Source organism: Vulpes lagopus, chromosome 5 (assembly GCF_018345385.1).
Source record: "Vulpes lagopus strain Blue_001 chromosome 5, ASM1834538v1, whole genome shotgun sequence".
NCBI classification, from domain to species: Eukaryota; Metazoa; Chordata; class Mammalia; order Carnivora; family Canidae; genus Vulpes; species Vulpes lagopus.
Genome location: NC_054828.1, coordinates 27327687 through 27341816, shown reverse-complemented (window position 1 = coordinate 27341816; position 14130 = coordinate 27327687). Strand labels below are relative to the sequence as shown.

Sequence of the window (14130 nt, the reverse complement as noted above, 5' to 3'; positions counted from 1 at the left end):
TTGTTGGGTCATGGAGGAAAGCAAACAGTATTGGAGAGATTTCCTCAACCTCCAGGTATATCTAACCTTTGTGAAGTGATGCTGTCAGTGCCCTTCCCATATCCCTAGACATTCCAGGATTCTCAAGTGATTTCCAGCTGCCAGTATCTGCATCTGTGCCTACAATCTCCTTTCCTTGGAACTGCAGAAAAGTGTGCTGCCTATTTGCATGGCAGAGCAGAGGAGCACAGAAGTAACAGGCCCTCCCCAGCCCCCAACAGGAAGATCCCTCAGTTAATGGCTCTTAAAGTAGATGTATAAATGCCCCAGCTCCTTATCCCATGTGTAGATTATTCTGACCTGTGCATTTTGTACCATTCCTTAATGTTTGCTTGGGGGGCGGGGGTGAGCTCCAGTGCCCATCATGTTAGCTGGTTTAATGACACACATTTTGCTGGCTTTCTTCCTTTCCCGGTATCACCAAGCCAGTTCATACCAGTGTTCCTTGTACCTCTCAAATAAGCTACCTGGACCCGACTACTTGTCTCAGGGTCTGTTTCTATGGGAACCAAACTAAGACACCTTAAATATGGACTTTCCTATAGAACATCACCTTTGGTATCCCAGTCGTAAAGAGACTACTGGGGGAATCAATTCAGAATCTAAGTCAGCAAACTATTTGTTGTTTTTCAAATTACTTGAAAATTATCTTACCTGACATACTTTATTGCTTCATGTAGTGACATTGAAGGGGCTGGCAATTAAGTGGAGTACATGCTTTTGGGGGAAGGCCCGGAAGATATCATTCTTAAGTAAACATCTAAAGAACATTCTGGATTGCCCACATACAGGGATGATAATCAAAATATTTAACAACTGGTACAGTATGGTTTTCAACCAATTATAAAGGATGCTGGACTGTATGCTGCTGGGCTGCCATCATAGCTGACCATTGGCTCCACACAGGGTCAAATCTTTGCCTGGGTCAAATCTTCAGGCTAGGGTAAGGGGTTGTTGGGCAGAGAAGGGTTTACCTGGCTTTCTCCAGGGGCACTCAGAGACAGATGTGTTTAATTTTGGTTCCTTCTCATAAAGAGAAGTAATGGGTAGAAACTTTTATCAAATATTCCCCTCAAAAGCTAAAGGCCCAGCAGGAGCCATGTCAGTAGGGACGTTGAGGGCTTTATACTCTGACATTATTATTTGTGTTCTCTCCTGAGGATGACAGTAAAGCTACAAACTGTACCAGGTTTTTCATTCTAGGGATCTCTTTTCCATTATGGGTGGTCTGAACCAGACCAAAGAGCAAAGTAGCCAAGGAGTAAGAATGTATATAACCCAAGATAAGCTCATCAGAATATCTCTTATGGAACTATGAAAGTGAAGCAGAATGATAAAAGGATGGATAAAAAATATCTGGAGTACATTTATGCAAGGAGAGTGCTAATTCATTCATGCAGTGGGGATGCTATCAAGAATGGTCAACTGGTTCCTGCTGCACAGAGCTGCCTGGTTTCTTTTTATGTCCTCGACCTTGTTGTTTCTATGAGCTTTTTGACAGCCTTCTTCTCATAATTGCTTTTGTTCCTTAAATTTTCCAGAATTGGTTACTTTTGCTCGCAACTGAAGAACCATAACTCATTCAGGTCCTATATGCTTATCTTCTGCCATGTTTTGTGGAGAGTGGACTCTTTGAACATATATGTGGCAGGAATTACTGAAAGTAGAAGCCAGTCCCTGGATCTTCAGCAAACAAAAGGAAGAATACACAGAAGGTTGGTGTGAGCCAGGGACATAGTATACATCACTTTTAGAAGATCAGCTTCACCACAGTCAGCTCTAAGTTACTTGTGAAACTAGAATTCCATCTCTAGCTTCTCCATTGTCCCACAGGTTGACTGGCTTTTGAGTTAAGCATATCTCACAATCAAAGCCTTAGTGGCTTGGACAGATACTTGGAAAGGGAGAAAGGTTCAGATCAGGCTCTCTTGTTAACAATTCTGGTAAAACAGAGGGTCAGTGGGCCTTGAAATCATGGAATAAAATAAGGCCTCACTGAAATATGTAGATGTCACTTACCATGATAATCAAGTTTACTATGAAATAATTATGCATATATGTCTGTGAACATTTCATGGGAATTATATTATGAACTGGGTGGGTTTCCTTTTCTTTTTCTTTTGTAATGCTTATTTGCATTAAGAAAACTGAGAAATGAATTTTCTGTCATAATTGCAACCATTTCTTTGTGTTGAGTACAACACATCCATATCAAACTCTCTATGAGGGGCCATCTGAACACCTGCCAACCCAGCCCACCCACAGAGCTTTGCCTAGAAGCCATGTCTTTTATAGAATTTAGCTCGAGCGAGAAGATCATTGACCAAGTCATTGTCTATATCCACTGGGGTGACAATGGCATCGATTCCTGACTTATAGGCCGAGAGACCACCTGAAACGAAACAGAGGTTCAGATTGAAATATTAACTTTCAGGAGAAATAAGATATGAGCATTCCCAGGATGTAAGCCCTCTAGGCAAATGTTCCAAAGCAGGCAGTCCCAGATTCTTTTTCCCCCTTCCTCCCCTCCTGAAAGGAACAATTACCCTAAGAATCTTTGGAAAAATTCCAGATTGCTTTCCTTCTCTCGTCCTTTAAAAAACTTTGGTTTTTTTTGTTGTTGCAAAAGCCATATTTGCTTCTTATGTAGCCCAGGACTACATAGTCCAAAACTTGATCCCCAGCAAATCTTCAGTCTGGCAATATTTATAGCATTCTCCTAGTCACTAACTTATTCATTTTTTAAAAAGTTTACTTATTTATTCACTCCCTCATTCAGTCATTCAATAAATGTTTTTACACACCTGCTATGTGCCAGGATGGGTGCCATACTGAATGCTGGATGCACAGTGATACCCAAGACATAATTATTTCTTTGTAGGGATATGTGTGTGTATGCATGTGTGTGTATGGTATTTTACCCAAGAATTTTAATCTTCAGGAGTTATTTATGTGTTTAACATAACTGTGCTCTGCTCTGATATGTAGAGAAAAAGACCCCAGTCCTGATCCCTGACTTCAGGGACCCTGAAATAGAAAACAGAAATTGTTTATTCTAAAATAAGGACATTAAAATGTGGGAGGAGAAAGGTATATGCACACCATAGGTCTATAAAAGGTAGACTCAATAGGACTTGATGTGGTTGGATGTGAAAACAGAAGGGACCAGAGAACCTAAGAAAACAATCTGATGTTCTAGCTGGAATGACTAGACATATTATGGGGCCTTTCATGAAGACAGAAAAAAAGAGGAGAGACAGAAAAACAGAAGAAAGAGCAAATTTTTGGTGGGAGGCTAGTTATTTAATTCAGCCTAGAAGATGCTGAACTTAAGGAGATCTGGGATCAGCTAAGCAAAGATCTCCACTTAAATATAGTATCTAAGCCCTAATGTCACTGAGAATGCTCAGAGTAAACATTTGTTCAAACAAAGAAAATGGTTAAGTTTCTTGCACTAAGAAAAAGCCTATCAGAAGAAGGCAAACATATTCTTTTAAACTATTGCATTAATCCTTATGGCATCACTCAATGGCTCAGTTACCAATAAGACATGTAATATGAACACCAACATATGGCAGAAGAGGAAAAGGAAGTTGGGAAGAAAGACTATTCAAAGTAACTCAGTGGTTCAGAGAGCACTAGTGAAACCTTTTGGCAGATCCTCCCAGGCCCACTGCTGACTCCAAGAGAATGCTCCCAGAGAGGCCCAGGGCACATATGGCCTTCAGAGGTCTCACTCACTGCTCTTTTAAACAAGCTCCACAAATATGGCCTACCTTTGAGGTGTTGAGCCACATTCCACGTGGGGAATTTTTTCTGGATTGCCTTAATTTTGTCTGTGAGAATCCCAACAGCCTGCAGAAGGTGTTCTTTGCTATCCCAGGTACCAACAGGGTGATGAATTTTTTTATCAAGCTAGAAAAATCAGATAATCATGTCAGCATCTGGATGAAGCAACACATTTTTCAGCTATTCCCAATATCTCTTCCTTGTGTTCAAGGACACAGCTGCTGCCATCAGCCCCCTTACTTTATCCCCACAGAATCCATTCTACCTTCTCTCACAGAAAAGAGAGTCAGAGAAATAAAGTATGATTTGAGAGATGTGGATGTGGCATAGTTTTAGTTAAGATCTCAAATATTAATAAACATGAAAAAGTTGTTTCAAAATAAATAATTAGTACTCAATGTCTAGACATTTACAGTAAAAAAAATTGTTTCTAACTGGGACAGTTTGAAGCTTGGATTTCTATAGAGAATTTAAAATAAAGATTGGATACAAACATTCAGATAATTTGGGTCCCCTTCCTCCAATTTGCCCAAAGAACAATTTAGGTCAAGTAGAGCTTAATCCTAGTGTTTTGAACTACATGGATAAAATTCACTACTTTATGAATCCCAAATGGGTACCTCTAATAGTGCCCTTTATAAGATTTTCTCAAGTGAAGTGCATTGCCCATTATTAATTACAAATTGTAGTTATAAAACTCATAAAATCCTTTTTCTAAAGATAACCCAAAACTGATAAATCTGGAATGAAATACCAAAGATGTGTTACAGAAATACCTAAGTCCAAATTATGCTGAAATACCAAGGTGTGTTGAAGCCTAGAAGTACTGCAAATGGCCATCCAGTTTGGATCGAGCTTCCATAAAGAAAGATACAGTGAGGAAAACTGAAAGCATCTTGCCAAGTACCTGCATCAAGCCAAATTTAAGTCCCCTGTGGTCCCAACCATCTTTCAGGACGGCTCCACCATGGCTTTCTCTGGAGATGATGGCAGCAATGAGTGCAGGGTCTACACAATGCCTCAGCCCAACTTCTTTGATCAGAATCTGGTAAGTCTTTAAGGCTCTCAAATCCATCTCAGCAAACATTTCAGAACCACGGATCCCTATGTCAATAGAAAATAAACTGTTTACTTCAAAAGAGAACCCTTTTCCAAGTTTAATAAGTTAATCACAGCCCCTGACCACAACCTGCAGCCCAGGAATAACTATTCTAGGACTTTTGTTTTAAATCTCTAATTGCATAAACCCTGAAATGTCCACAAGCCCAGGCAGATACCACTTCTGCTGTCTTTCTTGGCCTTCTGTTACCTGCCACATTGGTGCAATGGGAAGACTCTTGGACTAGAAGTCAGCCAACCTAAATTTGAGTCTGGTTCTGCCACTACCTAGCTCTAGGCCCATGAGAAGTCTCTTCTTGCTGAGCCTCAGTTTTCAGATCTAAAATTGGGGAGGCAGGATTAGATTGACTTTGTAGTTACATCCAGCACTGGTGTTCTAATACTGGGATAACATGAAGGCTTTGGAACAGGATTACAAAAGAGAGGATGTACAAAGAGCAAGAGCCTTGCTTAAAATGCTCATGCTGTAATATAAAGTAAACACATAACAAAAAAAACAAAGATAGAATTTAATATTTTATGTAAGCAATCATTGCATTATGTAGAAAAAAACATGTGGATAAGGTTTGGAAGGAATAGGGGGAAAATGAAAAGAAGCAGTTTATTAGGTTGGTTGGGATTCTGCTTTCTTCTAATTTTTAATTTTGATCTTATTGCTATAACATTGATTATGCTTTTTCAAAATTAAGCTACTTCCTAAAAAAGAATATGAAAATGCCAAAGGGGGAAAGCCAAATGTTTACCTTGCTTCCCACTTACCACAGTTCATCAACCTGGTTATATCACAGGCAGCACCAGAGGTCTCCATGGTCATGATGTCACCATAGCAGCCATGGTATAGGCGGGGATGCAGGTGTGGCTTCATTGAGTGAGTGAAAGGGTACGAGCCCCTAGAAGTGCCTGGGGGACAGAATGATAATTCTCATGAAACCTGTGAGAAATATTGCTCAAGTTACTATAATGAGCATACTAAACCAAAGAGAAAGCCATAGACTTACTTTTTCCCAATTCTCTCCCCAAGACCCCTAGAATGGCTCATCAGATAAAACAGAAGATTCCCCCTTTCCACTTTACTCTAACCTTAAAAAAATTTTTGTCCATACCCAACGTGAGGCTTAAACTCACAACCTAGAGATAAAAAATCACATGTTCTACTAACTGCGCCAGCCAGGTGCTCCCTGCCACCCTACCAAATTTTAATGAAGTACTTAATTCTAAACATGTACAAAGTATTATGAAAATCAGTTTTTATAGGTCTCAAAAATATTTGCTACAATCTTGATCAGAATTACAATTGCCACTAGAGTTTTAAGCAGGAACTTTGAGAGAAATTTTCAGATACTTCTGACACAAATACTTCTGGGGATGTAAATACCTGGATTAACAATTACCTTTGTTTAAGAAAACAAGAAAGAAGGGTACCAATACCACTTAAGATAAAAAGGAAGGGTACCATTAACTTAAAATATTCATTTTCTATCATGTTCCTGTGGCATTTCTAAGTATAATTAGTAAAATTGGAAATAAAATTAAACTTTCCATAGAAACTTAAGTTATATCCTATTCCTATACTTTTTTATTTTGTCATTATGAAGTGACTTCCTGTCCAAGTCTATTTACTAAAGGAGATAAAGAGCTTTTCTCTAAGTTGAAAAGTTTGTTTTAATAGTTCCTAGGACTGTTGGCTTATATTTTAAGACTACGAATACTTGTTCTAATAAATTATATTTGTTGTTTCACTTAGTGTTGAAAATGGTGTTTTTTAATAGAGACATGGATTTTACCCATTCACTATAGATCTAGTTCTGATTAACTTGATAATATAAAGAGACTCTTAGAATTAGGCACACTACCAATGGAACTATTCCTTATAAATATTTATTTTAAAAGGAAAACAAAGCAGCTCTAAATATTAACTTTTTAAAAAGCAAATACTCATCAAAACAAATAAAATACAGGCATAATGTACTCTCTCCCAACTACAAACAGGCCAAAAAAAAAAAAGGGTATTATAAATGTACCAAAAAGTCAGACAGTGAAACTATCAAGTAAACTCAGAATACATAGAAAGCCTATTTAGATAATAAAAACCAGTAGAAACCAGTAAAGCCATTAAGCTTCTCTAAGCAGTGGTGCATTTTCATGTGATGCAAAGGGCATGGTATTGGCACTCTCTATGGCCCTCAGTGTAGAATTTTGTGCCTACAATATGTGTAGGAAATAAACACAAGTGAATGAATGGATGAATTTTCATGACACAGATCATATGTGAGATAGAGGTGTAGAAGCAGTGACTGAGGGTGCAGACCAACAACATATACCATATCTGACCACTCTTCACCACCAGGTCCAAACCACCACTAGTGCTCATCTAGATTATTTTAAGAGCCTCCTAACTGACCTCCCTTCAATCTGCCCTTGCAGTCTATTCCCCAGCAGCCAGAGTGGTTTGTGGAAACATGCATGGGATCATATCAGTCTTTTCTCTTAATCTTCCAGTGCCTTTCCAATCATTTGATTGTGACCTTCAAGCCCTACCTGATCTGGCCTTTGCTCACTTTCTGACTTCTCTTTCCCTTCCTTCCCTCTTCTATAGTCACATTCTTCTCCTCGCTTATCCTCCAACATGCCAGGCAGGTTCCTGCCTCAAGACCTTTATATTAAAAAAAAAAAAAGACCTTTATATTTATAGATCCTTTTGCCTAGAATGCCTCTTCTCCAGGTATCTACATGATTTGCTGCTTCACTGCCTTCAGGACTGTTCAAATACCACCTTATCAGCAAAAGATATGAATAAATAGCTTATAAACAAAGAAAAGAATACTTAAATGTATAAAAAAAGTGCTCAAACACACTCAAAAGAGAATGCCATACTAAAACATCACTGAGACACTATTTTTTACATATTTAATTGGCAAGAATCCAAAAGCTTGACAATGTATTCTGATGATGAGGCTGTGAGGGAATAAGCAGTTTTATACATTGCTGTGGAAGAAATTTTGTAATAGGCTGTTGTTTAACAGCAAAGATCTGGGAACAATGCAAGTGTGATTCATATAGAGATTGAATAAGCTAAGCCACTTCCACACAACAGATTACTACGTAGCTATAAAAAAGGAAAGAGGAAGAACTCTATATGATTCTATAACATTATCTCCAGGTAAAGAATAGTATTTATAGAATTGTATTCTTTGTTTGAAAAAGGGAGAAAATATGATTTTGTGTTTGTGTGTGTGTGATTTCCTTATATAATCATAAAAAACAATACAAGGATGAACCAAAAGCTAATAAAAATAGTTAGTTATCAGAGAAGGTAAGGAGAGGTAAAAGGGACAGGGATAGAGGCTAGACTTCTCTAAATGTACCTTTTTTATAGTTTTTATTTTGGAACCATGTAAATGTTTCTACAATTAAAAATAAATAAATCAAATAGAAAAAAATCCTTAAAAGTGAAAGACAAATAAATCTAACTTTATGTCAAATTAAAAATTTAATTAACACATAGAAAAGAATTATTTCTAGTGACTTAAAAACAGGTCAATGTATGTAAATACAACTAGTGAAATACACCCTATGAACATAAAGAATCATAAGAAAATCTTAATCTATATGCACAGGATTGTTGTTGTTTGGTAATACTGCCATAGTTATTTTGAAACTATTATATATAAATAAGTAATCATGTTAATGTTTTTAGGAACCAGGATTTTTTTTTTAAATATTTTTTTTTAATTTTTATTTATTTATGATAGTCATACAGAGAGAAAGGGAGAGGCAGAGACACAGGCGGAGGGAGAAGCAGGCTCCATGCGCCGGGAGCCTGATGTGGGATTCGATCCCGGGTCTCCAGGATCGCGCCCTGGGCCAAAGGCAGGCGCCAAACCGCTGCGCCACCCAGGGATCCCCTTTTTTTTTTTTTTAATGATAGTCACAGAGAGAGAGAGAGGCAGAGACACAGGCAGAGGGAGAAGCAGGCTGCATGCAGGGAGCCCGACGTGGGATTTGATCCAGGGTCTCCAGGATCGCGCTCTAGGCCAAAGGCAGGCGCCAAACCGCTGCGCCACCCAGGGATCCCGAGAACCAGGATTTTTAATAAATACTTTGTATTCATAAATACTAATATGAAATATCAGTATGAATGCATAATTATTTTTCTCTTAAAAAAAATACTTTCTAAGTTCTCTCCACTGAAAAGAACTGGAAGGAATAATGGCCTAATAGCGATGGAGAACCCCTGGTACTCATCTTGTGATCTCCAAACACTATTTTCCACTCAGAGGAACCAGCGCTTCTCAGAAAAAGGGCTCATTCCTGGTCTGGGGCAGGAAATGTTTAAGGTGAGCTAGGAACATTTTGCCAGAGCTGGTCCTTATACATTTTAAATGCATACTAAGACATTTACAGGTAAAATGGTTTGATGTTTTGGGTTGCTTTACAATATTTTAGCCTCCCCCTCTACCCAAAAAATGCGAAGATGAGGGATAGATAAAATAAGAATAGTAAAGTGTTGAAAACCATATAGATGCTTGATGAAGGGTACATGGGAGTTACTTACATTATTCCCTCCCCCATTTTATGTGTTTGGAACATTCAACAACAAATTTTTTAAAATTACCTTATTAAAGAGTCTTTTTTTTCCTACTTATATTAAAAAGGCAACACAGTCATGCCTCATTCCTTATCATCCATTACCTTACATTATTTTATTTATATCAGTTATCACCACCTAACATGTCTTCCTTCTTTCCTTATTTTATTTCTTCCTCTCCTTTTTTCTGTCTCCTCTCATAGAACATTTTTTTCCCTCTGCTATATCCTCCTCAGCACCTAGAACAATTCCTGGCACAAAGTGGACAGTCAGTAAATATTTGTGAACGGATACATGAATGGATGGGTGAATGGATGAATGAGTGAATAAATGAAAAGTAAAGGAATTATCTAAATTATCTGGATCAAGTGTCCAAATGTCAAAAATTTCAATTTCTTCAGACTAGAGAGCCAGCTTTTGCTATGCTTGATGTGTGGCCCACAGACCACAGGTATCAAAGCGATCTGGATGCCTATTAAAAATGCATATTTCTGGGCAGTCTGGGTGGCTCAGTGGTTTAGCGTCACTTTCAGCCCAGGGCCTGATCCTGGAGTCCTGGGATCGAGTCCCACATCGGGCTCCCAGCATGGAGCCTGCTTCTCCCTCTACCTGTGTCTCTGCCTTTCTCTCTCTCTCTCTCTTTCTCTCTGTCTCTCATGAATAAATAATAAAATAAAATATTTTTTAAAAAATGCTTATTTCTGGGCTTCTCATACTAGGTCTACTGAACCTAGTATGACTCTATTGAGTCTTTAGGTCTAAGGTCAAAGAATCTGCACTTTAACCAGGATTCCCAGCAGGCTCATGCATCCCTAAAATTGCTTTAAGAGGATTAGAATATGACCAAAACTTAACACTACTTGTGTTTGACATCATAAACATATAGGTCCTTCTTAATTATAGTCACCTTTCAGTCAAACATAGCTAGTAGAGTAGCTCATAATTAGTCTACTGGCTATAGAACTCTGCTCCCACCTGGACATTAAAGAAGGAATAAAAATTTAAAACTATGTTCCCCTACCTTTGACCATATAAATAATTGGAAATTATCACTTTTCTGTAGCTTCGCTTTTCACATTTAGAATTAAACATTTTAGAAACACTTTTTTTCTCAATTCTCAATCTTCACTCTATTCTTTTTTTTTTTTTTTTTAAGATTTTATTTATTTATGAGAGACAGGCAGAGGGAGAAGCAGACTCCATGCAGGGAGCAATGTGGGACTTGATCCTGAGACTGCGGAATCACACCCTGAACCAAGGTTCAACCACTGAGCCACCCTGGCATCCCACTTCACTCTATTCTTAAAGACAACTCAAACATGGTTTACAAGGGCTTTACATTTTTCCTAAGCCAAATTTTCTATCTTTTCTTATTCAAAGTCCCTCACCATCTCACCAGCCTACCTTTCTAGGCGTCCCCTCACAAATCCTCACTTCTGTTCTGGTCACACTGATCTGTTTACTGTACCCTCAATACTTTCCATGCATTTCTGCCTTGCTGTATATACTAAAGGCATTCAACTCATCCAGCATAGACTCTTTTCTTCTCTTATCAAAACACAAACATTCTTCAAGTATCACATCCTCCAAGAAAACCTTTCTGGTCTCAACATCCTGACTAGATGTGAACTCTATTCTAAACCTCTCCTAGACTAGTGTCCTTTTTCTGACTATACTCCTTTAACTCTTATTTACTACCTGGTATTGATAATTTTATCTTTATATGTCTTGCCTCCCAAGGTACTGTTCCATAAATTCCCACTGATAGTGACTTCACATGCTTGGCAAGCAGAATACACTTAATTAGAGTTGTAAGCAGTTGATTGACAGCCAAGCTGATTAAAAGAAGAGCCCACCCCTCCATTACATGTGATCATTGCTTTTTTTGATTCACAACTATGCTAAATGTTTTTGTGGACACCCTGCAAACAATGCTACATGTCAATCAATGACTTACCAATGAGGGTAATAAGTCCCCAAAGCAGGATAGAGGATAACATGGTGGTGAATCTTATCCTACAACACCTATTATGATTGAAAGAGAAACTGGTTAACTTTAAAACTTGAAAGTTTCCTTAAGGAAATTTGTTTTAATTAAAAGCAAGTTTAGAATCATTTCCAGTATAATACTTTTTTGCCACTTCCAAGATATTATTCTCATAGGCTTAGTATTATGGGTCATTGGATCACTCCCCTTCATGAGTATAACTTCCCAACTCATTTTTTTAAAAGATTTTATTTATTTATTCATGAGAGACACAGAGAGAGAGTCAAAGACATAGGCAGAGGAAGAAGCAGGCTCCATGCAAGGAGCCCGATGTGGGATTCGAACCCGGGAATGCAGGATCACGATCTGAGCCAAAAGCAGGCGTTCAACCTCTGAGCCACTCAGGTGTCCCCCCAACTCATTTTAATCCAATTTCATTTTGACATGAGCCTACAAATATCTTAAATATGTTACGCCAAAACACTCCCATTTCGTCTCCAAGTTTGCTCATATTATAATTTTGTTCCCATTCTTCTATTATAGTCTCCTTAGAAAACCAAAAGAAGCCACTGAGAGGAGCATTAGAGATCATGACTCAGAATAGGTTTGCTATGCTCCCTACCTTCCTCCATCAACTCTATTTTCGGTTTCATTCAAAAGACAGCTTAAGTATTCTACAAGATACAAGAAGACAGGCACTAACCTGGTTTGTGACCTTGCAGAGAAAGTCTCTCCTCTTGGTTTGGGAAGGTCCCCCGTCCTCAGCACTACCCTGTATGCCAGGATTTAACAAAGCAGTGGCCCTTGTCCTAAAAGACAGGTTAAACAATTTTAGAATCCTTTAGTTGATAGATATATGATCACCTGGCTTCAATCCAAGTAGACTTCATTGTGACTCTGCCACTGTGGAGGAGGTCCTAAACGCCAGCATGTAGACTCACCTGTCTCTTCTTACCTTCATCCTGTACCACTGATAGTTGGGGGAGCTTTATATATGGTTTAAAACCCTCTCTTTAAATTACTGACCTCCTTAGACCTGATTATAATAATACTTTGGACTTAGGTGGCCCTTTTAATAAAAAGATTTCAAAGCATTTATTAACCACTATTAATTAATTAATCTAATGAACCCCCAAGTTATATTGGAGGCATATATTTGGTGGATAGTTTCTGGGTATCTAAAATTGAGCTAGGTCAACAGCTTCTAAATCTGAGAACAAGAAACAGATAATTAGCATTAAAAAGATAAATAAACAAGAGATACTAGCAGGTCTCATTCCTGGATTGGTCATTTGCCTGAAGGTTGAGCCTCCTGCTCTTTGTTCCTCATTCCATTGTCACGTGATCTGCATACCAATATGTCACATGGCTCCTTGCTCCAATTCTCTGACCAAAAGAGCCAAGAATAGCTACCTGCTCTGAGATCAGTACAAAACCAGAGTAGCAACCTGGGTGTTCATTTTCCAAACTATATGAGGAAATAGGAAAAAAAAAAGATTTGGCCAGGAATGAAAATTTTTTTGAGGATCGAGTATCTTTCTTCACACTTATGTCCAAAGGAAGAGATAAAGCACTTTGTGCAGCCCCGGGAATAGGAAATGTTAGGGACATTCTTGAAATGGGCAAAGCTCAATTTCCAAAGAGGAGCAAGTCTGACACAGGTCCTTCCCCAAGTGTGAGAAGTTTCAAAGACTGTATACAATCCTTCCATAAAGCCACCAGGTGAACACAGGTGTGAGGGGGACTGAACAGGAGATGGGGAAGGCTAATACCCTAAGTCAAACAACTTGTCAGGCTCCCTGGCAATGAATAAACTACAACTTTTAGGAGATCATGCCCTCACAAAGCAGATCTCTGCACTACCTCATTGCATTCACTTCTGCCCTGCCTTCCTGTTTGTAGAAGAGACTTCCATTTAAGTGGCTTCCAGCCTCCCATTCCAGGGAAGAAGGGCGGGGATATTCTGAACCAATGATGATTCCTGCCTTGGCTATCATGAAAATGATTCATGGCAGGCACCAGCTTTACTAGCACCATCAATGCTTGCAGTCAGGGCTACTCTTTAATAAGGGGTTTTGCATGGGTCCAGCTTCTCTAGCATGGCCCTTATAGACATATGGGCTATCACCAATGCAGGGTAAGGTGGAAGAAAGAAGGAAGGAAGAAGAACGAGTGGAGGAAGAATTAAAAGTTAGGTAAAAGATTCTAGGTAGAGGCTGAAGCTGTCTCTAGATGCCCCCAGAAAACAAAACTAAAAACAATACATTGAAAGTACAGTTAAATGTGAAGCCTATTTTATTCCTCTCTCTGTTTTCCTATTGTGGAGCTATAAGTCCTTCTAGGTATGAAACTCTCAATGTCTAGGCCCTTGGAAATTTAAGTAAATGCTTTCAAACTGAGGTGGATTATTAAGTTTTGCTCGAAGTGTGAAAATACAAATAAACATTTATTTGACAGCCATGATACTTTAGGTTCCTATGTACATTATATCATCCAATCCTCCAAGGTTTGGATAATATACCTATAAGGTATGATAATACCTGTAAGATAGGTATTATCCCTATTTTAAGGATGAGGAAACTGAGACTCAGAGAAGTTAAGCAACTTG

General features: G+C 38.5%; 1 protein-coding gene across 1 annotated transcript; it reads right to left on the bottom strand.

Annotated features, from left to right (window-relative positions):
- Positions 1-2024: 2024 nt before the first annotated feature.
- LYG2 (lysozyme g2) lies at positions 2025-11535 on the bottom strand. Its single transcript, XM_041754290.1, has 5 exons — positions 11493-11535; positions 5707-5847; positions 4736-4932; positions 3816-3954; positions 2025-2431 (listed from the first exon to the last, which is right to left on the bottom strand). The coding sequence occupies exons 1-5, from the start codon at positions 11533-11535 to the stop codon at positions 2313-2315; spliced, it is 639 nt and encodes a 212-aa protein (XP_041610224.1). The 3' UTR covers positions 2025-2312.
- Positions 11536-14130: the final 2595 nt, after the last annotated feature.